The 22482-nt window shown below is 43.9% G+C and overlaps 2 protein-coding genes across 4 annotated transcripts; both read left to right on the top strand.

Moving 5' to 3' along the window:
- Positions 1 to 2152: 2152 nt before the first annotated feature.
- Positions 2153 to 5320, top strand: MRPS17 (mitochondrial ribosomal protein S17). 3 transcript variants are annotated; one of them, XM_041423151.1, is made up of 3 exons: positions 2153 to 2248; positions 3478 to 3624; positions 4588 to 5320. In XM_041423151.1, the coding sequence occupies exons 2-3, from the start codon at positions 3502 to 3504 to the stop codon at positions 4876 to 4878; spliced, it is 414 nt and encodes a 137-aa protein (XP_041279085.1). In that variant the 5' UTR covers positions 2153 to 2248; positions 3478 to 3501; the 3' UTR covers positions 4879 to 5320. The 3 variants fall into 3 exon arrangements, with proteins under 3 accessions (XP_041279085.1, XP_041279086.1, XP_041279087.1); XM_041423152.1 differs by lacking the exon at positions 2153 to 2248 and adding an exon at positions 2255 to 2479; XM_041423153.1 differs by lacking the exon at positions 2153 to 2248 and adding an exon at positions 2512 to 2882.
- Positions 5321 to 12362: 7042 nt separating this feature from the next.
- NIPSNAP2 (nipsnap homolog 2) lies at positions 12363 to 22482 on the top strand. The gene is made up of 9 exons (XM_041422924.1): positions 12363 to 12573; positions 12853 to 12898; positions 15579 to 15673; positions 17557 to 17627; positions 17966 to 18106; positions 18509 to 18540; positions 19688 to 19782; positions 20584 to 20667; positions 21371 to 22482. The coding sequence occupies exons 1-9, from the start codon at positions 12378 to 12380 to the stop codon at positions 21433 to 21435; spliced, it is 825 nt and encodes a 274-aa protein (XP_041278858.1). The 5' UTR covers positions 12363 to 12377; the 3' UTR covers positions 21436 to 22482.

The following is a 22482-nucleotide window of genomic DNA, read 5'->3' as shown; positions in this document are numbered from 1 at the left end:
TTCAGCAAAGAATTCACTGTTTTAAAATGGGTCAGCAAAATAAAGGGGTTTTTTTACTCCTCACTCTTAAAAGAAGTTATCTAAAGTCACCAGTTGGATCAAGACTTACCTCACAGATCCTATTTTGAATGACGATAAGAAGGGGGAAAAAATCCCTTTTAATCCAAAAACTCCGTATTTTCCCCGCAGACATCAATATCCAGCCCTCAGAAGTTTTGCCACTGAGAATAAAATCCAAGAACAACTTTTCTACTTGATCCCCTTCCCTTTGTTTCCATGAACTGCAGCATGTTAGCGCCCTCTGAAAAATCAAAGGATTGCTTTCCCAGGTGATAGGAACTCTTTAACCATTTCCTGCCTGCACCAGGGCTCCTCCCCACTTCCCTGCTCTGTAATTCAAACAACCAGGCACTAAAATAAGAGAAACCCACGAGTTTTGGCTTGGATAGATGTAAAAATAGATAATGAAATTCCAAATGATTCCTTGGATGGTATCTGATCAAATTATTTCAACAGTGTCTCCTGTTCTGCCCATATCAGCCACCTTAAGAAGGGAAACTGCCTGGAGTTGTGCTGTTAATTAAATATAATTCCCTACCTGTCCTCTTCCTGCCGTGAGAGATGATGGGACACCCACACACCAAAAAGAGAACAAGGCTCTAAACTGGGCAGCAGCCAAAATACCAGCAGAAAGGGGTAAGTGAGCACATTTAAATAAAAAAAAGAGATGGCCTCAGCCTGATGTCACAGGGAAAGACCAGGAGCACGTTACCTCAAAGCCCAATAATTCTGCCATTATTCAGTTTCTCAGTGCTTTGGGGTTTTCAAGACCAGGAGCACGTTACCTCAAAGCCCAATAATTCTGCTGTTATTCAGTTTCTAAGTGCTTTGGGTTTTTTTTTGCTAACCCTCCATTCTATACAGAGATTTATAGAAACTGAATATCTGCCAGGTTATGGATATATATCCAGGTGAGGGATAGCAAGGACAGGCCAGCTCTCACTCCATATCTACTATAATTATTCCAGATTTATATGGGAAACCTTCAAGATTTGTCTCATGTCCATCACTTATCAACAGGGGAAGAGCACAGTGCGTGCTGATGTGCAGAAACCTCAAAGGGGCTGCACTGAGAGTCAGCTCCATCCCCAAAACTCCATGTAAAGGGGTCCCTCAGCACCCACAGCCTGCATTTGTTTGGAGGAGGAGGCTCAGGGAGGAACCTCATCCCTCCCCAAAATTACCCGAGGGGAGGTTGTGGTGAGGTGGGGTTAGTCTGTTCTACTTGCAGTGAGAAGACAAGAAAAAAAGCTTTAAACTGAGATGAGAGATTCAGATTAGATATTAGTAAAGTGTTTTCACTGTTTGGGTGGTCAGGCATGGGAGTAGGTTGCCATGGCGGGGTTACCATCCCTGGAAAAGTCTGGATCGGGTGCTGGGTGATGTGCTTTGGGGTTATGGTGGCAGTGCTGGATACACGGTTGGACTTGACAATCAAAACATCAGAATACCCTGAGATGGAAGGGACTCATCAGGAACATCGAGTCCGACTCCTGACAGCACACAGAACGTTCCAGAATCCCACCACATATCAGAGTTCTTGAGCTCTGTCAGGTTTGGTGCCACAACCACTGCACCAAGGAGCCTGTTCCAGTGCTCCACCATGCCCTGGGTAAAAAAAACTTTCCCTGATATCCAACATAAACCTCCCCTGACTCAGCTCCAGCCATTTCCTCAAGCCTTGTCACAGATGAGACAGAAGGGATCAGAACCTGCCCCACCTCTTCCCCTCATGAGAATATTGAGGGGTACAACAAGGTCTGACCTGTCTCATCTTCTCAAAGCTGAACAAATTAACTGAGCTCAGCCACACCTCTTAAGGCTTGTCCTCTATCATCTTTAAGGATCTTTAGAGAACTCTTAGGGATCTTTCCCACCTTTAACCAACTCCACCACAGACAGACAGACAGACACACACACGCGCACCTCCCTCACTACTCCTGAGAGGGCAGCCGCCGCCTACCTTTAACCAACTCCACCACAGACAGACAGACACACACACGCGTACCCCCCTCACCACTTCTGAGGGGGCGGCCGCCGCCGGCGCCTTTAAATACCGCCGGGAAGCCCCGCCCCTCTGGCCCGCCCAGGCCCCGCCCCTTCCCGCCGCGCGGCGCTTCCGTGCTCGGCGCCGCCCGTTCCGGGCCCGTCTCTTTAAGGCCCCCGAGGCGCGGCGGCGGCAGCGGCGGTGAGAGGGGACGGGGCTGCCCGGGGCTCGCTTGTGCGGGTCCCCCTGTGCCGCGGCTGCGCTCTGGGTGCTGCGTGACCCGCCCCGCTGAGCCCCGCTGCCTGCGCGGCCCTGTGGCACGGAGGCGCCGGGGCAGGGCCTGGCGCGGAGCGCTGTGGGGAGCCGCGGTGGGGGGGGGCCGAGGGCTCCGTCTCTTCGATTTCTTCTTTTCTCCCTGCCTGCCGGTGCTCGGTGGGTGTTGCCCGTGCTGCACACGCCTGGCTGCGTGGGGTGTTGGGCAGTGGGGTACAGGAGGGCCCCCCCACGCTGATTCCTTCCGGCCCTGAGCGCCCACGGCTGAGTCAGGCGTGGGAAAAGCAGCCCCCGAGTGTTTGCTGAAGCTTTCATCCTATGGCTGTGTCCCTGTATCCCTGAAGTCTGCTTTTGATGTGTTGGGACATCAAAGCGAGTGTCTTACAAATTGGGGGGCATGGAGAGTTCACAGGTGTTGGTCGTGCTTAACAAGGGATCTGAGTGGGAGAGAAAATGGTCATTAATCTCCATTAGTTTTATATTGATTCGAGTCTTCTGTTGGCTTTTCCCCTGACTCTTGCAAGAGTGGTACAGAAAGCTCTCCCTAATTAAACCAAATAAGGTAATGGAATATAATTTACTTGCAGGAAAGAACTCAAAAGCAAACCCATGTACTATGGATCAGACAGCTCTTTGATGTGTCATTTCTGGCTTGAGAAGCTCATTACCTTCCTTGGGCTCCATCAGCTCAGCTGGTAATGAGAGGCACAGAAGGAAAGACTTTGAACAAAAGCTGTAGGCTGCTCCCTTGTTTGGGTGCTCTCTGTTCTGATGAACAGGTTTCCAGCCAAAACAGCTGCTGGAGTGTGTGTAATTCATTATTCAATGAATAATTTCCACAGCTACACTTTTCTCTGTTGTGTTAGTGGCAGTTGGGATGATTCATTTTTGTGGGGTAGGGTCTCATCCTCATGCTGTTCTGTCCAGTTTTCCTGCTGTCCTGAAGGAGCTTTTACTGATGGCAAGGACACAGTGCCATCCCTTCTGTATTGTCAAAAAGGCTGAGCTAGTGCAATACATGGAGTTTTGAATTGTTCTTCCAACAAAAAGACCTAATGAAGCTGTCAGTTTAAAATAAGGAAATTTTTGGTATTGATCAGAAAGCTTTGGTGTTTTTTACTTTGTTACAGTAACACATCTGCTTTTCTTGCTGCCAGGCACTGCATGACCATAACTGAACAATGTCTGTCCCACGTGGAGCTGTCCATGCAAAATGGATAGTGGGGAAAGTCATTGGGACCAAAATGCAGAAAACGGCCAAAGTGAGAGTGACCAGGCTCGTGCTGGATCCCTACTTGCTAAAGGTAACACCAGTGAACAGCTTCTCCTGCCTGCTGGGTTTTGTGTTTTGTGGAGAAATGTTCTGCTGATTCAACTCTTAAAAGTTTTGATGACTCTTTACAAATCAAACTCCTTAAGGATGAAAAGCAGTGAGTGGTGAGGACTTACAAATTACCTGCTAAATGTATTTCTTTGAAGTGCCTTGTTAATGCACTTCATTTGATCTTTTTGGGAAGGTAAGCTTTTGTTGTTTCACACTTAGATTTAATTTTTCATGTCCATGTGGAGCATGCTTTGGAGGCTTGACAGTTTATTAGTCACTTGTACAATAAATTTTATAGCTGTTTTTTTCTGCATGTATAATTGTAACATTTCTGTGATCTTGGATTTAGCCCTTATTGATGCACTTCAAACAGGACGGTTAAAAATTGTATTTTCTCAATTTTAAATAGAAAAACAGTGGTACATGGAGGTAGAATAAGTTGATTTTGGTGACCAAAAGGTTAAGTGTAGAGTCAGGATTGGAAAATGGGTCTTGTGGAGCCCATGTCTATTTTATCCAGTAGGAGAACCTTTATTTCTTAACCTAATTTATTTAATAAAGGACTCTGAATTTTGCTGTTCTAATAAGAAAAAAAAGGACTTTTTTATGTGAAAAAAAAATTATTTCAGCAAGAAAACTCTCACATAAAAAACTTTGAAATATAGATTTCAGAGCTTTTTCTTCCCCATCTCCTTTCCTCTAGGCTCAGTTGGCAACACTATCCTGGCAAGAGATTGGGAAGGGCAGTGCTGTGCTGTCTGTGGAGAACCTGTAGAGTGCACAGTTGCATTTCTCTTCATGATCCAAACTGAATCTCATTTTAAAACATACATAAGACTTTAGTGAAATTTATTTATTTTACACTAATTATATATTTACCCATCACATAACTTTGAAATATAATACCAAGGTTTCTTTTTTTTTTTTTTTGTTCCTTTTACAGTTCTTTAACAAAAGAAAAACCTATTTTGCCCATGACCCCCTGCAGCAGTGTGTTGTTGGAGACATTGTTCTTCTGAAAGCTCTGCCTGAGCGAAGGAGCAAACACGTGAAACACGAACTGGCTGAAATTGTGTTCAAGGTTGGCAATGTCATAGATCCCATCACAGGAAAGCCCTGTGCAGGAACCAGATTCCTGGAAAACCTGTCAGATTCAGAAAATCTCACCGAGGCAGATACCACCTATCTAAGTGAGAAACTTCAGGAACTTAAAGTTTGTTCAACAGACAAATAGTGGGGGAAATACTTTAAGCAGAGGGCTTCCGGCTTTTGTGTCTCTGTCAGGGATATTTGAGGCCCTGCTGTGAGATGTTAAATGTTCCAGTGAAATTTGTAGTCAAAATAAATAGTACATGTAGTTGCTTATGCAAAAAGATGTTGCAGATTGATGGGCACCTGGAGCTTTGAATGAAAATGCAGAGAAAAATGCAAGTTTAGTGTTCACACTTCATTTTGTTGCCTGTAGTTTTGCCCCAGTGACAGTTCCCAAAGGCAGCTGCCCTCCTGGATTGGCCTCTCTATGTTAAGACAAGACTACAGCTGTGTGATGTTTAATTTTAGTGGGAGGGTCATTATATTATTTGGTTGTTCTGTATTTCAGTCAGTCTTTTGTGGTTTGTAGGGTTACTGGAAAAGATGCTATTAAAGCTTTTGAAAGGAAGTGTAGAATTTTAAAACCAGCTGCATGCTTGTGTCCTTATTTCCTCTTTCAGTGCCTTCTGACTTCCACACTCTAACAAAAACACAGCCCTTTGCCTTTAGAGTGGCAGAGGGTGAGAATCAAAGCTTTGGGCAGCTTAGTGTGGTTGGCTCTGTCCCCTGACCAAAGGCAGGATTTCATTCTGGGAGAGCTGGATCTCACTGAGCTGATGGGAATACACAGCCTAAAAGTGATTAGATTTAGTCTCATCAGAAAAGCTAATTAAAATAACACATTTTGGGCAGCTAGAGGGGCTGGTTTGCTGCATGCTTTAATGTGGAACCAAGGCCAGAGCAGTTAGTGATGAAAGATGACTTTATCCTGGTACAGCTCTGGGGATCTCGTGTCCTCTCCTCCAGGGCCTGCAGCAAGCTGAGAGCCTGCAGCTGTTGCAGCAGCCTCATGTGCTGACTTTGGATCTAAAAGGGCATCTGCCTCAAAATTTGTAGGTGTGGGAGGGGAGAGTGGGATATGAGAGCTGTGAGAAATCTTTTCCAAAGTGTCAGAATCAAAACCAGATCTAAAATCTTATCCTGTGACCTAAAATATCTCACTTTAAGCAGCTGAGTAGCTTCCAGTTGTGTTTTCTGCTGTCAGATTGTTAAAGATCATTTGCCCTTTAACTTCCTGCACAAAATCAGTTCTGGCTGCCTAAAAGGCCTGACTGAACTCAGCAAATTATTTGGGACAGCAAGAATGGGAAACTTGAAGTTCCTTTGGTGCTTCAAAGCAAAAAAATGCTGCTCTTTGAATGCCAGTGTTCGTGTGGGATGTCAAGAAACTTTCACTGAAAAGTCTCTGTGTAAAATTCTGTTGGCACGGGCTCTGAGGTTGAGGAATTGCCTCAAACATGTGGCTGTAGGGTTTTTCTTGTTGTTTGTGGCGCAGGTTTAGGTTTATGTAAATTCCTCAGGAACTGGAGCTGGCTGATCAAAGGAAAGGAAAAACCTGAGCTCTGATTCCTGCCCGGGTGAATGCAAAATGTGAAACTTCATCCAAGCAGAGATTGAGAGAACTTGGTTACACAGGATAGAATTTGGTCCTGGGCTGTAGGAAATGCACTGAAGTTGTAGCCAAGCAGAAAACTTGACCCTCAATATATGGGCTATAAGTGTTCTAATAACTAGATAATTATAAAAAATAGGAAAGGTTTCCTGTTTGCTTAATCGGTTGCATCTATATCTAATCAGGGGAATTAATATTATCTTGTCTTGTAATTCCCCTTGAATAGCTGTGAAAATGCCATATTTTTTCCTATAAGATTGATTCATCACAGAAGGTTATAATTTTTCCAATGTAGGCTCTGTGAGGGTTGCTCAACAACTTGCCATGCTGTCAGATCAAAATGTGACTAAAACCAAATTACATATCAGACTGTTATTTAAGAGAGTGATGGCAATTGTAGGTTAAATTGTTTTAAACAGATTGTGCTTTTGTGATGTTAAAGCACATCATATGCTATCTTCTGGTTTACTCTCGGAAAGCGCTGATAGAAAAATCATAAAATGGGAAGGGAAGGTTTATAGGGCCAAGATAGAATCATTATAGGTGTTCAGTGAAATGATAAGGATTAGTCACTGACTGCTTTCTGTGTTTATTGGCTTGTTGCTTTTAGAACTGCCCTTTAATTATTACCCTAATTACCACTTTACCCTTAATTTGAAGTGATTTAAGGATTGATGCCAGCACACACCTCCTCCTCAGCCAAAATATCTCTGAGTACAGCAGAGCAGCGTGAGGAAATCCCTTCAGCTGCCAGCAAGTGAAAAATGTACCGGGAGAGCAACAAACAGGGTCTGAGGGTCCCTAAATCCAACTGGGTCCCCTAAAACCAGGGCTGGGATTTCCAAAACTGGGGCTGTGGTCCCCCTAAATCTGACTGGGGGGCCTCAAACTGGGCCCAGGGTCCCCCCAAACTGGGGCTGGAGTCTCTGAAAACCGGGGCTTGGGGGTCTTGCTAAACCCAAACGGGCCCCTCCCCAAAGTCGAGCTTGGGTACCCCTAAACCAGGCTGGGGAATCCTCCAGAACTGTGGCTGGGGTCCCCCCAAATGCAACTAGATCCCCTCAAACGGGGCCTGGGGTCCCTCTACGTCTGATTAGGTGTTCCTGAACCGGAGCAGGGTCCTCCTCAATCCGACCTAGTTCTCCAAACGGAGGCTGGAGGACCCCAAAACTAGAGCTGGGTCCCCAATATCTAAGTAGCGGTCCCCAAACCGGGGCAGGGTCCCCCTGAACTACACTTGGTCCCCCCAAACCGAGCCCTGGGGGTGCCCCCCTCGCTGTGGGGCCGTGAGGGGGTCCCGGAGCCGCCACGGCCGCGCATGCGCAGGCGGCGCTGCCCGCCAGGGGGCGTGGCCGCAGCCCCCGGCCCAGGAGGGAGGCGGCGGGAGCAAGATGGCGGCGCGAGTGCTGCTGCGGGGGAGCCTGGCGGGAGCGCCCGCCGTGCCGCGCCTGCGGCCCGGCGCCGGGCGGGCCCTCAGGTGAGCCCTGGGGGGGCGAGGGGGGCGGGACGGGGCCGCCGGGGGAGGCCGCACGCGGAGCCGGCGCCGCCCGAGCCACCCGGCGCCCCGCCGCGCAGAGCGTCCCCTTGCCAGGCTGGAAATGGCGCCCCGCTCTTGGGGCAGCGGCCGGGCCCGGGGCGGGGAGAGCGAGGCGGCGGGGTGTCCCTCAAGGTCACGGGCCGCAAGGCCGGCCCCTTCCTTCCCTCCTCCCAGTCCGCCCCTGGGTGGGAGCGTGGCCGCGCCGCTGACCCGCCGGGCGAGGCGGCCGCCGGTGCCCGGGCTCGGGGCAGCGAGAGCCGTTCCCTGCACCGCCGCCTCAGCCCCGCACGGACACCCCGCACGGAGCAGGCACCCCGCGGCTGTCGGGGCACCCAGCCGCCCTGTGCCCGGCGTTTAAATAGCTGGGTGCTCGCACCGAGCTGTCCCTGCACGGTCAGGGCGTGCGGCCGCTCCGCATCGCAACTCCTCCGAGCAACAGGGTGCGCAGCCGGCGGCGGATCCTGTCAGCGCGCACAGCCCAAAATCCGCGTTCGCCCAGGGCTGGGCTGCGTGGCTGCACATCCCCACATCTTCCTGCCTTCGCCTTTCACGGCCACTCGTAGGATCCCCCTGGGAGTCACGGCTGGTGTTTCCGCGTTCCCGTGGGAGCTGGGATCTGCGCCCCTCTCCCGGGCACACAGAGAGGTACATCCCACAAGTTTTGGGGTGCGGAGATTGGCATTTCTGTGTGCCCGAGGTGCTCGCACACACACACAGCTCCTGGGGCGCCTCCCAGGTGTAGGAAGCAGGCACAGGGTGATGGAAACACGGGAATTCCCAAGCTGCGATGGATCTACACGGTTTTTCCTCCCTTTCTTTGAAACAGGGAAAGCTGCTGCTTCAAGCCTCAGAGCAGGCAAGACTACAAGCATCCCTGCAAGCAGCTGTTCAGGGAATATGTTGTGAGGTTTTACCTGCATGTTTTGGGGTTATTTTAGTTTCAAATAAACTTTGTGTAGACCACAGATCAAAAACTGTCAAAGACAGACAAGTTTCTCTTACTCTTCCAGGCAGATTTGGATTACCACAAAATCTAAATATTGACCTGGTGTGTCCCACCCAGGTTATATTTTGTGCTGAAGCAGGAGCTAAGTGTAAAGAAGTGTTTTTTTTCCCTTACATTTTTAATCTAATGTAAGCAAGCTATTCAGTGTTAGCATTTGTGTTCAGAGCCCAACCTTTGCAGCAAGAAAGCAAAGCCCACAGTTAATATTTGCACCTTGAGAACTTGCTGCCAAAGACAAGTTGGTGCTCACAGCTGTTGAAAGACCTGAATTCAGTCCCTGTTCCTCCAGAGCTAATTTTGGGTACAGATTGCCCAAAAAATTGAGGTAGTGATCAGTTCAAGGCTTCTTGGTTCAGTGGTATTTTAGGATATTGATTAAAAATCAGGGCCTTGAATCTCAGTTTGGGTGCAGTGAACATCTGCTTTAATAAACTCAGCCTGTTACCTTTGTTCTGTGTGAGGTGTATATTTAGTTGTGATTTGTTAATCAGTGCTCATGAGGAGCTTTACAGCTGCTGGGGAAAAGATTTTCCATAAATGTAAAGTATTACTCATGTCATTGTTTTGAAAATGAACCATACCTCCAGTTTTAGTTGAACATTCAAGTCATGAGATTCTCCTAATAGCAAAGAAATTTGCTTTTCAGAGTTAGCCCTGTAGCTCCAGCTTACTCCTGCTGCTGCTGCTGATGTTCACAAAAAAGCATCAGAATTATTTCTCTTTCCTCTTCAAAGTTTGCTGCAAACAATGATCCTTGTAGATGAGTTTTCTAAGTATTACTTCTCTAACTTTGTTGAATAAAGAGGAGGGAGTGGTTTAAATTGAGAGTTTACAGCTCTGAGTATTGCAGGAGCGGGCTTGCCTTCTGCCTCCTGGAGCCAGTGAGGGCTTAATCTGAGGGAGCTTTTTAAAACAAAACTTGAATTTCTCAGGTGGGGTTCAGCCCTGTGCTCAGAGCTCAGAGAAAGCTCCACTCCAGCAGCAGCCTTATCGTGGAATGCCCTTCAAATGCCTGCCCTCAGGAATAGCTGCTTGGCTTCCAGCACGGCCACATGTCTGTGTGTGTGCCCAGAGCAAGGAAGGCACCTTTTTCAATAAACACACCAAGATTTGGACATTATTTCTTCCTGCTGAAGGTCATCTCAGCTGTGGTTTTTGTTTCTCTGCTGTGAAATACTTTCCCTCTCCTCCATCCTGCTCCCATGGGCAGAACCAGGTCATTATGTTCTTTTCTGACTCTGGGAATAAAAAGTGGATTGTTGTAAAAAACTGCTTTTGTGTAATACAGGTGTGTCCAGGGGGATATTTTCCCAAAGGAAATTGAGTTTTTATTTCCCTATTTTTTTTTTTCCTGGTAGAAAGCTTTGGGTTGGAGGTCCAGCTGTGTTCTGGATCCACAAGTCAGTAACTAAGGGTGAAAAGTTGACATCTGAGATAGGAAAAGGCTGAGATTTCCAGCTTAGAAGTAAATATATGTGGTATAAATACCACATTTACTATTTTAGTATTTCAGGAAAAGCTTGTGACAGAATTAATTTTCTTCACTGTGGCTACTATGAGGCTATCAAAAAAAGGCAAATTGAAGGAAGAGAAAGAAGAAAAAACCATTTGAGCTTCTCAGAGATTGTGGAGGATCAGTTAAATGCATCAGATTCCTTGTTCTGCTCATCTGGAAAAGAGGAATAATTCCTTTAACACATCCATTTAAAAAGCACAGTTATCCCTTGGTCTGTGTGCTCTGATGTGAAGAGAGGTGACACTATTTTGAAAGTGTACTTGGAGAAGCTGGATAAAGATTAGATAAGAGAAGAAAAATCTTGTTTTTTGAGGCAAGGAAACGTGGATGTTGTGCAGAGAGCCTGGCTGTGTCCCAACGTGGTGCTGGAATCTGGAATTGAAATATTTCCTGGCTGGTTGTTTCCTACCACTCATCTTCTTTCCCAGATTAGTCTTTCATGCTATTTTTCCTCTTGAAAGACATTTCCCTTTCCCTTTTGTAGAGCTGTCTTTAAGCAGCACAGAACATATGGCAGTTCCTCTCCCTTTTACACTGTGCAGTTTTCCTTCTGCACGTTTTTTGCTCTTTTTCACTCCTGGCTGTTTACACCAGGCCAGACCCAGCCCTGGGCAAAGACAGTGGGTTAAAAAGAGGATAAATGGGCAGCAGAAGGAGCCATTGCACAGGGAATAACCATGGGTAGTGTGCATTGTGGGAAATGGATTTGTAGAGAATTTTTAAAGTTTCATAGAAGATTTTATGTAGATTAATTGTTATAGTGACAGTGTTAGTAATGTAACTTGTGTACTTCTCTGTGCACAGCAAATGATGAACAAGGCCACCAAAGAAGGTTTTTCTGTTCAAGAGAGAGGGGGAAATGTGGGAAATGGATTTGTAGAGAATTCTCAAAGCCTGGCAGAAAGCTCACACAGTGTGCATCTGTATGCAAACTTGGAGATAAAAAATACTGACTTAGAAATGCCATAAAATGGAGCAGACATTGCTGAGAGAGAAATAGAACTGGAAACAAGTTTTAAAGGATGGCCTTGCAAATCAGACTGGATACTTTGGAGAAATAGAACTGTGAAAGAGGCATTGTAGTGGGACCCACGAGGGGTAACTTTAGATGATTGGTTTAAGGCATCTACAGCATGGTGTGGCTAAAGCTGACAGGCCAAGAAACTTATGATGTAATAATAAATTTATAATATTTATATGTAATTATAACGTAATTAAGCTTATAATCTATTGTAATTAATCAGTAGTTCACTTCTGATCATGATAGTGTGAATTATAACATCATATAACATTATATTATTATATATCTTAATTATATATTATCATTATGTAATTAATTATAACATCATGTTATAACATATTGTCTCACTCTTCATATGAGACAGAAAACAAAATAAAAGTCTTTAAAACATCTCTCAGTTGCCCCATCTCTGGGTAAAAAAAGAACATAATCCCACAGTGGATAACTGTCTGTAAAATTATTATCTCTAATGTCTAGTGAAACAATATCATAATGTCATTATATTATATTAATTATATAACATAATTTATGTTATATTATATTGTATTAATAATATAATATGCAATATAATGAATATATTCTATTACTAACTTACATAGTTAATTATAATTAATTTTAATTAGAATTCTTGATAATATTATTATATTATTAATATTATATAGTGATTATATATGAATAATATATTATGATATGATATTATATTATGTAATAATATAATGTAATGATTATATTATATTATACTATGTAATAATAATATTATAATATAATATAATATAATATAATATAATATAATATAATATAATATAATATAATATAATCTAGTGAAATGATAAATCTCAGTGGGGATGAGGCCTCTTTGGCTGGCTGGGAGAGGCTGGCTGGGAGGTTTCAGCAGTGTGTAAGTGTCCCTTGTGCCATTCCAGTTTCTGGCTGTGCTGTGCTAACTCCCATGCAGTTCCCAGGAATGTCCTGCCCGGTGCTCAGGGCTGTCCTTGTTCCCTGCAGGGGGCTGGGCTCCTCGGCCCGCAGCGCCCGCGAGGACAGCTGGTTAAAATCCCTCTTTGTGCGCAAGGTGGATCCCAGGAAAGATGCTCACTCCAACCTCCTGGCCAAAAGAGAGACCAGCAGCCTGTACAAACTGCAGTGTGAGTGATGGCTGTGTGCTCACAGCACCCCTGCTCCCTCTGTCCCTGTCCAAACTGCAGTGTGAGTGATGGCTCTGTGCTCCCTCTGTCCCGCTGTCCCTGTCCAAACTGTACTATGAGGGATGGCTCTGCGCTCCCTCTGTCCCTGTCCAACCTGCAGTGTCTGTCCCTCTGTCCCTCTGTCCCTGTCCAAACTGCAGTGAGTGGTGGCTCTGTGCTCACTGCACCCCTGCTCCCTCTGTCCCTGCCTGCCTCACGGCCCTCTTGTTGTTGTTACAGTTCACAATGTCAAACCTGAGTGTCTAGAGGCCTACAACAAGCTCTGGTAAGTGTGTGAGTTCTCTTTTTGCCTTTTAGCCATGTTGGTTTTTCAGATATTGTAGTTAGATATATCTGAGTTATGTAGAGGGGAGGTGACAAAAATTCTGCTTTTTTAGGATTTGGTATTAACTAGATCCTATGAAATAGCACAAAGTCCTGTACTCAGTTCACCCCACCTCCCTCTTGGCATTGCCATTTCCTGAGCTGCAGTTGAGGATGATTCCTGTCATGAGAGCTTTGGTGACATTTGCTGGAGCAGCTCTCCCCCTTCCCTGAGCGATCTTAAAGTTCTGATTCCTCAGGGAGGGGTGGAATGTTGGCATTCCCACTGCAGCTGCCAGGTTGAGGATGGCTTTTGTCTGCACACTGGAAGGAAGGAGAGATCACTGCTAAATTAAACTACTCCAGTGTTAAACTCAGATGTTAAAAAGCCAGGGGTTGATTTCCTCTCAGCTCATTTGGATCCCTGTGTACCAGTCCTGTTGCTGAGCTGCTCCCAAGGAGTTACACAAACCCTTGGATGGGGTCTCTGCATTGGGGTGATTCTCTCCAGAGGGAGCAGTACTGGGACAGCTTTCCCAAAAAGTTACAGCTTTAGAACACGTAGGAATTACTCACATTTGAAATCAGCTGCTTTTAGAGTAAAACTGCAGAAATATTACTCCTTTTCTTCCTCCACAACCCCCCCTCTGGAGCCCTGAAAGAACTGTGTGTTTAAATTTGGGGCTGGAGTGAGCCTGGCGGCCAGCAGTGCTTTTCTCACTGACAATAAAAACATTCTCAGCAAAATGACACCTTTCTGCAACCAGCTTTGGTGTGTGAGCACAGCAGCTGAGCTGGAGGGAGGGGAGGAAGTCCCAGCTCCCAGTTCATGTCCTCAGCTCCTCCTGGGTGGCTGCACAGCTCATCTGTCACCTCTGTGTTGGGCTGGATAGCCCAGAACTGTTCTCCCTGCTGTAGAAGCATAAAAAGCCACTAGAATAACATTCAATCAAGGTATTTTTAGCTTTTTTTGTTTAAAAAATAGATACACGGTAAAGGACAATTAGCATTCAGCCAGCTTGCTGTTTAAAAGCTGAATATAAACATGTCCAGTTATGCAAGACAGGGAATCACTTCTCTGCAGTATTTCATGAGCTGCCTGAATGTTGAGTGAGAGCAGAGATTTCTGTTTTCAAGGAAAGAGACAAACAGCAAAGAAAGAAACTGCTGACAGCAGTCAGATGAAATATCTGTGGTAAGATTGATTCTTTCCAAAGCAAATTGAAATATTTCAGGCAAGGAGACAACTTGAATAAAGTAATAAACAAAATTAAGCCTCTCTGAACTTCCCTCCTGCCTCTCCCTAAAGAAAAAAAAAGAACAGGTTAATTTTGTATCAAATCAAAATGAGGATTAGCCATCAGGTATTAATAAATAATGTAAAGAAGTCAATTACAAGAATATTTAGTTAATCACTTTGGTTAAGGAGCCCTTCTGAAGAATTAGGGACAGGTTTTTTAAAAAGCTGTTCTGTGGGCATTTTTTTCTCTTAATTTTCAACAATATATGGTAGAATTATGCAATAACTTCCCATTCCTCTTCAAAGCTGCCTTTCCAGGATCTCATTGTGCTTTGCAAAAATGAACTGGTGGTGAAACATCCTTGGGAATATCCTTGGAGAGTCATTTTATCATGTTATTTACACTGGCTGGTGAGAAAATGTCGAGGTACAAATTGGTAATGAGATTTGCTCAAGGTTGTCTGGAAAGTCAGTGGCAGAATCCAGAGGAAAACTCATCTCTAATGACTCCCAGCCCCAGCCCAGCCTACTTTTTATTCCTTGATACTGTGCAGAGACTCTGCCTGTGAGCCAAACTGGGCAAGAAGGGTAATTATTCAGGGAAAAACAGAAAAGGCAGAGTTCAACCAGACTAATTGACTTATTCATCAAGGCACAGTGCAGGGAAAGCTGTCTTGACTGAGTCAGCAATCAGCCAAACTTAATTTCCTCATGCTAATATGGGCCACTTCTAAAGTTTGAAAGAGTGTTAGAAATCCTGGGAAGAGTCAGACAGGAATTGTGTGTTGGAGGTATTTTGAAGGCAGTCCCACTGTTCATTAGTGGGTGAGCTGCTCAAAGTAAGAGCAGTTTCTGAAAGCAAAAAGCAATACTGTGAGCTACAGCCATTATTTCATTTATCAAATTGTTTTTATTCATTCAGCTCAGCAGTTGTACCTGGTTTAGAAGAGTGTGCTTTTCATATTTCTGAGTTCTCCCCCTTGAGGAGAGCTTTTCCTCAAGCAAAGAAAAGCTTTTCCTCAAACAAATCACCCATGTAGGCTGAGATTTCAGTGAGATATCCTGATATTTGTTTTCCTGATGTGTTGGATAACCTTTTAGACAGACATAATTATTTAGATACACCTAATTTACTGCAGCCAAAGATGCAGTAAATGTTATATATTATAGAAATGTTACAGATCTTTGTTACAGATTTCTAAAAAAGTGGTAACACTCACCTTAATTCTCTGTGGGGATGTATCCACCTTCCCCCTGCGTAGCAGAATTTGCTATTTCAGCTTTCTCCTCTGCAAGATAAACCTTGTGAATGTTCCTAGCATGCTGCTGTGTTGTACATTGATCAACTGTGGCCTCCCTGAAGGCAATGCAACCCAGTGTCTGTGTGTTCCTTGTTTTCAAGTCAAGAGGTGCTGCCAAAGATTCATGAAGAAAAACACTACCCTTGTGCTCTGGTGGGGACTTGGAACACGTGGTACGGAGAGCAGGATCAGGCTGGTAGGAGATAGAAGTACAACCAATGTAAACCCATGTGCTTGGCAGGTTTTCTTCTTTTTTAAATCATCTCTGTTGGCCCCCAACCCCCCTGTGTGCAGTGAGGGGGTGTGTGCATCACTCCTCAGCTGTCTTAAATGTGCACTGCTTGCTTTTTGTGCTGGGTTGGACAGCAGAGCCTTCATTCCTTCAGTTTTGTCTCGTTGTTGGTGTATTTTTATGTTTTCCAGGTGGTGATGGTTGGTAAAATTAACAGAGTTTGGGGATGTGTTTGTAAAATACACTCCTGTGGGAACCTGAATATTTATGGGTGACTCTTGCAAAGCCAGAGTTTGTCCCTCCTTGGGCAGTATAAAAGCTCTGCTCAGCCTTTCAGGCTGTAATTGCTGTATGATAATGAATTGCAAATCATTCCAACCCCATCTGCATTGTAAACTTCACATTAAACCTTACTGGGGGAAAGTAAAAATCTTTCTGTTCATGTTCATACAAGGATACTGCCTAACTATGAAAACAAACTGGAACTAGACTGAAGAGCTGCTGCAGAGGTAACTCCAAAGAGCCCAGTGTAGAGAGAAAACCTGAAAAATGCCCAGGGAATTGGAAGGAATGGGAAACCACAGACCCAAATCCACAGAGGTTCTGTGAGAGCTATGCCAGGCTCAGTGCTGGGGCTTCCTAATTAAAAAATAAACTGCACACATCAGTTCTCCCTGCACTGCCAGCATATTGCAATATTGACACTGAACAAATGCAGAGAATTAACAGCAGATGAACCAAACAATGTCTGAGACCAACCCTGGAAGTCAAAGGGGAATTGGGGAATGAGGACAATTGAAATGGGAATTCCTCAGGCAAGTCCCAGTGGCTGCTTTTGGAACAGATGAACACAGGCTGGATCTGTCACTGCATCCCCAGCCTGCCTTGCAAATGTTCTTGCAACACTGGAATAAAGCAGATTGTGGGGTTTGACTTGTTATTGTATTATTTACACTGGCTAGTGAGAAAATGTCAACATAATGAGAAAATGAACAATAATAATGAATTATTCTTGTTCAGTGCTGGGTTTAATATCAGGTGGATCCATCAGATCTGCCCTGGGGGTGAGGCAGCAGGAGCAGGAGGAGAAATGTGCTCTCATCAGCCTCCTTTGCTCTCTTGGAAAAGGCACAGAGCTGCTTAAGAGGGCAGAAAATTGTTTTTATTTTTCTGTGAGGTGAAATTATTGCCTTGCTATACTAAATGCTTGTAAATACAGCTTTCTGTGATTTATTAAAGGGGTTTATTCTGATTGATTAAAGAAGGAATGCTTTGAAAAAAAATAGATACAAACATAAATACTGGAATTGTTTTTATAGGGGAAATCCCAGCAAATATTCAGTTTTCTTCTGCTTTTACTCATGTTGAGCTCAGAAATAACATTTGCATCGTTTTTCATGTCCTACAGAAAGTGTCTTGCTTGTGTGCTGGAGTAATTTACTGAACTGAAAATCTGCCCCTCTGCTGCTCTTAGATGAAATTGGTACAAAGCACATTTTTGGAGCTAAGTCATCCTCTTCAGCTGAATTTTAATTTCAGTAACAGTCATGACAAGTCATCACATCTTACTAGCATGGCAACAAAAAGTCCTTTCAGAAATTTCCCTCAGAGTAAATTTCAAAATTTTCCAAGAGAACCCCTTTCAAAAAGCAAATTATTCCATTATCCCTAAAATAATCCAATGTGTAGTGCTTTTATTAATGAAAATCTATTTTCAAACCTGCTGCCTGGTTTCTATTTTTGTGTAATTTTGTAGTGTGAAGAGCATTTTATAGAGTGATTTTTCCATAAGATTTACCACTTGTCTGGGACATCCCTGAAAAAAACTGAAATTTTCTCTGTTTCAGTTCATTTGTGGAGATATGAGGGAGGTTACCCAGCTCTCAATGAGGTCATGAGCAAACTTCGTCAAAATAAGGTAAAAAATACTGATTTTGTTACTCAGAAGAGAGCAAAGAACAGGCAGAGCAAATTAAAAAAATGCACATTTAGATACCAAAGTGTCTCATCCCTTCCTGTACAAGCCCAGAAACCTCTTTGAGAAAGGATTTATTGTCACATTCTGCTTCCATTCCTGAATACTTCACCTGCAAATCCTTGGAATTCTCAGATTCACCAGAGAGAATTCAGATTCCTTTCAGAATTTCACTGTCCCACAACCCTGACAGCATTAAAAAAACCCCAATCTAAGGCACATCTGGTGTGCTGCTGTTTGTTGCTGCAGAATTTGACCCATTTGCCATGTTCTGTTTTTAGGAATTCACAGAATTCCGTAAGGAGAGGGGTAACATGCTCCTGTCCCGTAAGAACCAGCTCCTGCTGGAGTTCAGCTTCTGGAATGAGCCTGTTCCCAGAGATGGCCCTAATATTTATGAACTGAGATCCTACCAACTCAGGGTAAGTCCAAATTTTATTTCTTTCTGATTTTTTAAAGCTCTCTGCTGTCCTAAAACCTTTGGAAGGTTTTTATGGCAAACAGAGCTTATCTGAAAAATCTGCTTTTTATCCAAGCTGGTTTTTCTGAGTCAGGGCTGCTCTCAGAGTGTGGGGTCTGAGGTGAAGGCAGGCTCCAACAAGATCCTGATGTCTGCAGGGCTGAAACCCTGTGGTTGCTTTGAGGGATGCTTCAGAGATGAGTAAGAGGTGGTAAACAGAGCAATTAAAGATGATTTTAATATCCTTGTCACTGACAGGAAGGGACTGTGTTAATACAGGGTGGTTTCCATACAGAAAGGGTGTGAAAATTGTATAATATTTTGTTTTAAACTGCAGCTTTAACAGTGTGTTTTGTTTCTGCAGCCTGGAACAATGATTGAATGGGGCAATTACTGGTAAGTGTTAATTAATTAAGGTAAGTGTTGCCTTCAGCCCTGGGGTGCAGGTGTAGAAAAAGCAGGACAGGAGGTGCCAAAGCCACCAGACCCCAGACAAGGGGCTGCTCCTGCACTTGCAGCCCTGCTCAGACAATCCTGAGACCCTCTGAGGGGAAAAAAGGAATTCTGTGCACAAACAACCCTCTGTGGTTTGGCTTTGCTTCCCAAAACCCTTTTAGTTTGCTGCAAAAACCCTGGATTTTCAGCAGAAAGCTGCTTGGGAAGAGTGGTACTTCTCCTTGGAGGCTTGGTTCATCTTTCCCAAACCACTTCCAGCTGAAATCTTGGCTCTTTGGGCTTTCAAAGTCAAGTTGCTTCTTGAAAAGCTGCTGAGCAGCATATTTGTATTTTAATATATGGGTTAGAAGCATTTGAGACAGTTTTCTATTGATTATGTACTTGTGGTTTTGTCTTATTTTTAACCAGTGTAAGCTTATTTCAGTTTGCACTCACTGTCCTTGGAGTTCTAGTGGTTGATAGTTAAACTATTTGAAGTATTTTCAATTATTTGGACAAAGGTGAGGACTTAGATTTTCAGACTTGTCATTGATACTGTTTTTTCAATTACACTCACTTGAACAAATTGAATTTAGAAATTTTTTTTTATAAAATAGGCACATCTCTACTGGTAGAAAATCTGTTTTATAAAATACAACAAGAGAAATATTTATCTTAATTTGTGCAAAGATCTGCATGACTAAAAAAAAATCTGCCACAAAATCTGTGGAAAATTAATGTGGAAAAGCTGACATGACTAAAACTTAAAGATTTCATTATAAAACCTGCTATGAAAGGCCACTTTACACTGTTCCAGCAATTACCTTTATCCTGAATTTGGTTGAAAAATTATTAATACAAAATTTACTGAAGATGTAGCCTCCAATTTTAATGCATCCTCACAAGCCACAGAGCTAAATCTTAATTACCTAGTGCTGAAAACGAGCACGGTGCAGCTTTTTTCTCACTTCTAATTGCTGAAGTGCACAACAAACACAGCTTAACATTCCAGCTTCCCTTCCTGTCTGTTTTTTTCCCATTTTGCAGTGTTTTTTCCCTGATTTGCTGCCCAGATGTGCAGGCTCTGATGTGTCTTTGCTCCCTGCAGGGCTCGTGCCATTCGGTTCCGACAGGACAGCAATGAAGCAGTTGGGGGATTTTTCTCCCAGATTGGACAGCTCTACATGGTCCATCACCTTTGGGGTAAATTCCTCTTCTCTGCTTTCTCCTCCCACTGAGCCAACCCAGTCACTTTGCCCAGGAGGAGACATTTTTACAAAAGGCAAAGGAAATGTCTTAAAAGTTAGGGTTTAAAGTTTTTTTCTTTCCCCATTTTTTATTTTCTTAATCTGCTGATTTTTAAAAAAAAATTTTGTGAGGGAAATTTATTCTTCACCAAACAGAAAATTAATATTTCCTGGTTTGTTCTGTTTTTCCCACAGTTTCTGCTGTCCCTTTCTCATTAGGAACTCAGTGTTTCAGCCATGTCAGCAAACGCTCTCAGTCCCACAGCCATGTCCCTGCTGTCCCAACTCATGCAGAAATCAGGTTTTTTACAGTTTCATTTCAAGCCTCACATTCACCACACATGCAGAAAGGAAAGTCAGGCATTTATTTCCATTCCTGCATGGAGGTGTTTTGGCTCTCTCTGTGCATTCATATTCATAAACACCTTAGGATTGTTTCAATCTGAAAAACAATAATTTTTTAGAAATTACTCAGTTTTTTCTTCATATCCCAACAATGCAGAATTTTAGATTTCAGCAATCTGGCAGCCCTCACGTAGAGCTGTGCCCCTGCATTATCTTACCTGTGCCCAGGCTTTTTCTCTCTTCCCCAGCTCATTCTCTTTGTGCTGCTCTGGGAGCTTTTTCTTCTGGCAGACAACTCCTGATTTTTTTCCCTTCCTGCTCTTCCCAGCCTCCTAATTCCTCCTTGGAATTCTTTTAAGGGATCTCTTCCTGTGCAGAAGGGAAAGGAGTCACTTTGTGCTTGTTTTCCCAGCTTACAAAGACCTGCAAACCAGGGAAGATATAAGGAATGCAGCGTGGCATAAACCTGGCTGGGATGAACTGGTTTATTACACAGGTAACCCATTAACTTCTCTGGAATGCTGGGGGCAGACTTTGGGCTGTGCCACCCTCTCTGCTCCTCAGCACATCCCACTGGGAGAAAAAGTTTTGGATCTCAGGGGGAAATGTGGGTCTGTGTCAGTTTTTAGTCTGTGAAGGAGCAGAGGGGTGTTGCACTGAGCTGTAAAGTGAATTTTGCAGCTGGTTGTACATGGAAAAGTTGCCCAAGTGCTAAAAAATTGCTGCATTAATACTGAATTTTTATTGCAGCATTTCTGTGGAAGAACAGTTTTATGTAAATGCTTGTCCAGAGATTTAAGGAGCCAGGAGTGAAATTTACCTTTATGTTAAATGATTACTTCTGATATTTAATGAAATGCAGGAGCCTTGTTAAATGCATTGCTGGGAAAAGGGAATTTAGACTTTGGAACAAAAAGCCAGGAGATCTTTGAGATCAAAGAAAGCTGTCACAACAAAACTCCCAGAAGTGTGCCAAGCATGTCAGATGTGGGTTCCATAGGGCACATTTCAAAGGAAGTTACACCACAGAAATGCAGGATCACTTCCATTTTGGTGAAAAGAATGGAAATATTTATCTTCAAACGAGCAGAGAGATGATATTAAAATAATTTTTTCTCACCACCACTGTGCTAGAGGGATGATTACTGAGTGTTCTGAACTCTGCCAGTGAAATTCAAACCTCTCTCCATTTTTTTCAGTGCCCCTTATTCAGGAGATGGAGTCCAGAATCATGATACCCTTGAAGATTTCTCCACTTCAGTAAAGTCACTGATTTTCTTGTGCCTACATAGATGAAGTGACAAGTATTTGTCTTAATTTATGGTATACACTGTATATCATAGTCTGAAATATAAAAGTACTGTATTGAGCTTATAAAAGAGACCTCTTTTCTTCAGAACCCACGACCTTCTGCTCTTAGGGGGAAAAAAAAACAAACAACAAGACTGTGATTAAAAGGTTGGTGAATTGAAAACAAGTGCAGATCTGTGGGCCAGGTCCCCAGGGAATGTGTGACCTGCAGGATTTGAAATCTCCTGCTCCACAGGCACTGCCCAGAGCTCAGGAGCAGCATTGCTGTGAGCATTTAATGACTGCAGCTCTCCAAAACAAACGTGGGAGTGAAATGAGAAGCTCTGGAGAAATGAGAATTTCATTTCAGATTGTGAAACGAGCAGCTCTGGGGTTGCTGTGAAATCACCCCTGGCTGGTGGAGCAGGCCTGAAATCAGCAAATCTCCATCTCCAAGCAGGCAGTCATTAATTTGGGATAATCCTGTGTGGCAGGGGATGGATTTTGGACAGCAAGGGGCATTGCAGGGTCTCTGAGCACACATTTGTGTGGAACCTCCCCCTGGAATGAATCCCAGGCAGGGTGAGCCACGCTTCCCCCACAGACACTGCCTGAACACCCTGCAGGGAATCAATCCACCCCAAAGCATCTCCCTCCCCAAACAGCTCCAAAATCTGGGAAAAGGGGTTTAATTTAATAAGCAGTGCTGGTTCAGACTCAGAGGGGGGCTGCAGCCCCCGTGGCTGGGTTGGAGTGTGAAGCTGGGGTTGGCATTTCTGTGTACCATGGTGTCCAGTTCTGTTTTGGTTTCACTTTTAGGCTAGAATGTATCCACACTTTTTGGTGTCTGCAACGATGTGAACATCCTGTAAGTGACAATAATATTCTCTCTCTCTCTCAAGTGGCTCCAAGAATCAGTGTAACATACTGAATGTACAAATCAGTTCTGAATGTCCAGTTTGTACATTTCAAGAAGTTTTCAGGAAGAACATATCAGTCAATAAAAACCTTTTAATTTTCA

Source organism: Onychostruthus taczanowskii, unplaced genomic scaffold (assembly GCF_017590055.1).
Source record: "Onychostruthus taczanowskii isolate IOZ18803 unplaced genomic scaffold, ASM1759005v1 scaffold75, whole genome shotgun sequence".
Taxonomy (NCBI): Eukaryota; Metazoa; Chordata; class Aves; order Passeriformes; family Passeridae; genus Onychostruthus; species Onychostruthus taczanowskii.
The sequence above is the reverse complement of the archived record's forward strand: the minus strand, read 5'-3'. Positions and strand labels throughout refer to the sequence as shown.

Coding starts and splice junctions, on each gene's coding strand:
- NIPSNAP2 (XM_041422924.1), top strand. CDS start 12,378: ATGCAGTTCCCAGGAATGTCCTGCCCGGTGCTCAGGGCTGTCCTTGTT. Junction 15,674..17,556: donor CGGAGAGCAGGATCAGGCTG/GTAGGAGATAGA, acceptor TCTCTGTTTCAG/TTCATTTGTGGAGATATGAG. Junction 20,668..21,370: donor TGAACTGGTTTATTACACAG/GTAACCCATTAA, acceptor CATTTTTTTCAG/TGCCCCTTATTCAGGAGATG.
- MRPS17 (XM_041423151.1), top strand. CDS start 3,502: ATGTCTGTCCCACGTGGAGCTGTCCATGCAAAATGGATAGTGGGGAAA. Junction 3,625..4,587: donor TGGATCCCTACTTGCTAAAG/GTAACACCAGTG, acceptor TTCCTTTTACAG/TTCTTTAACAAAAGAAAAAC.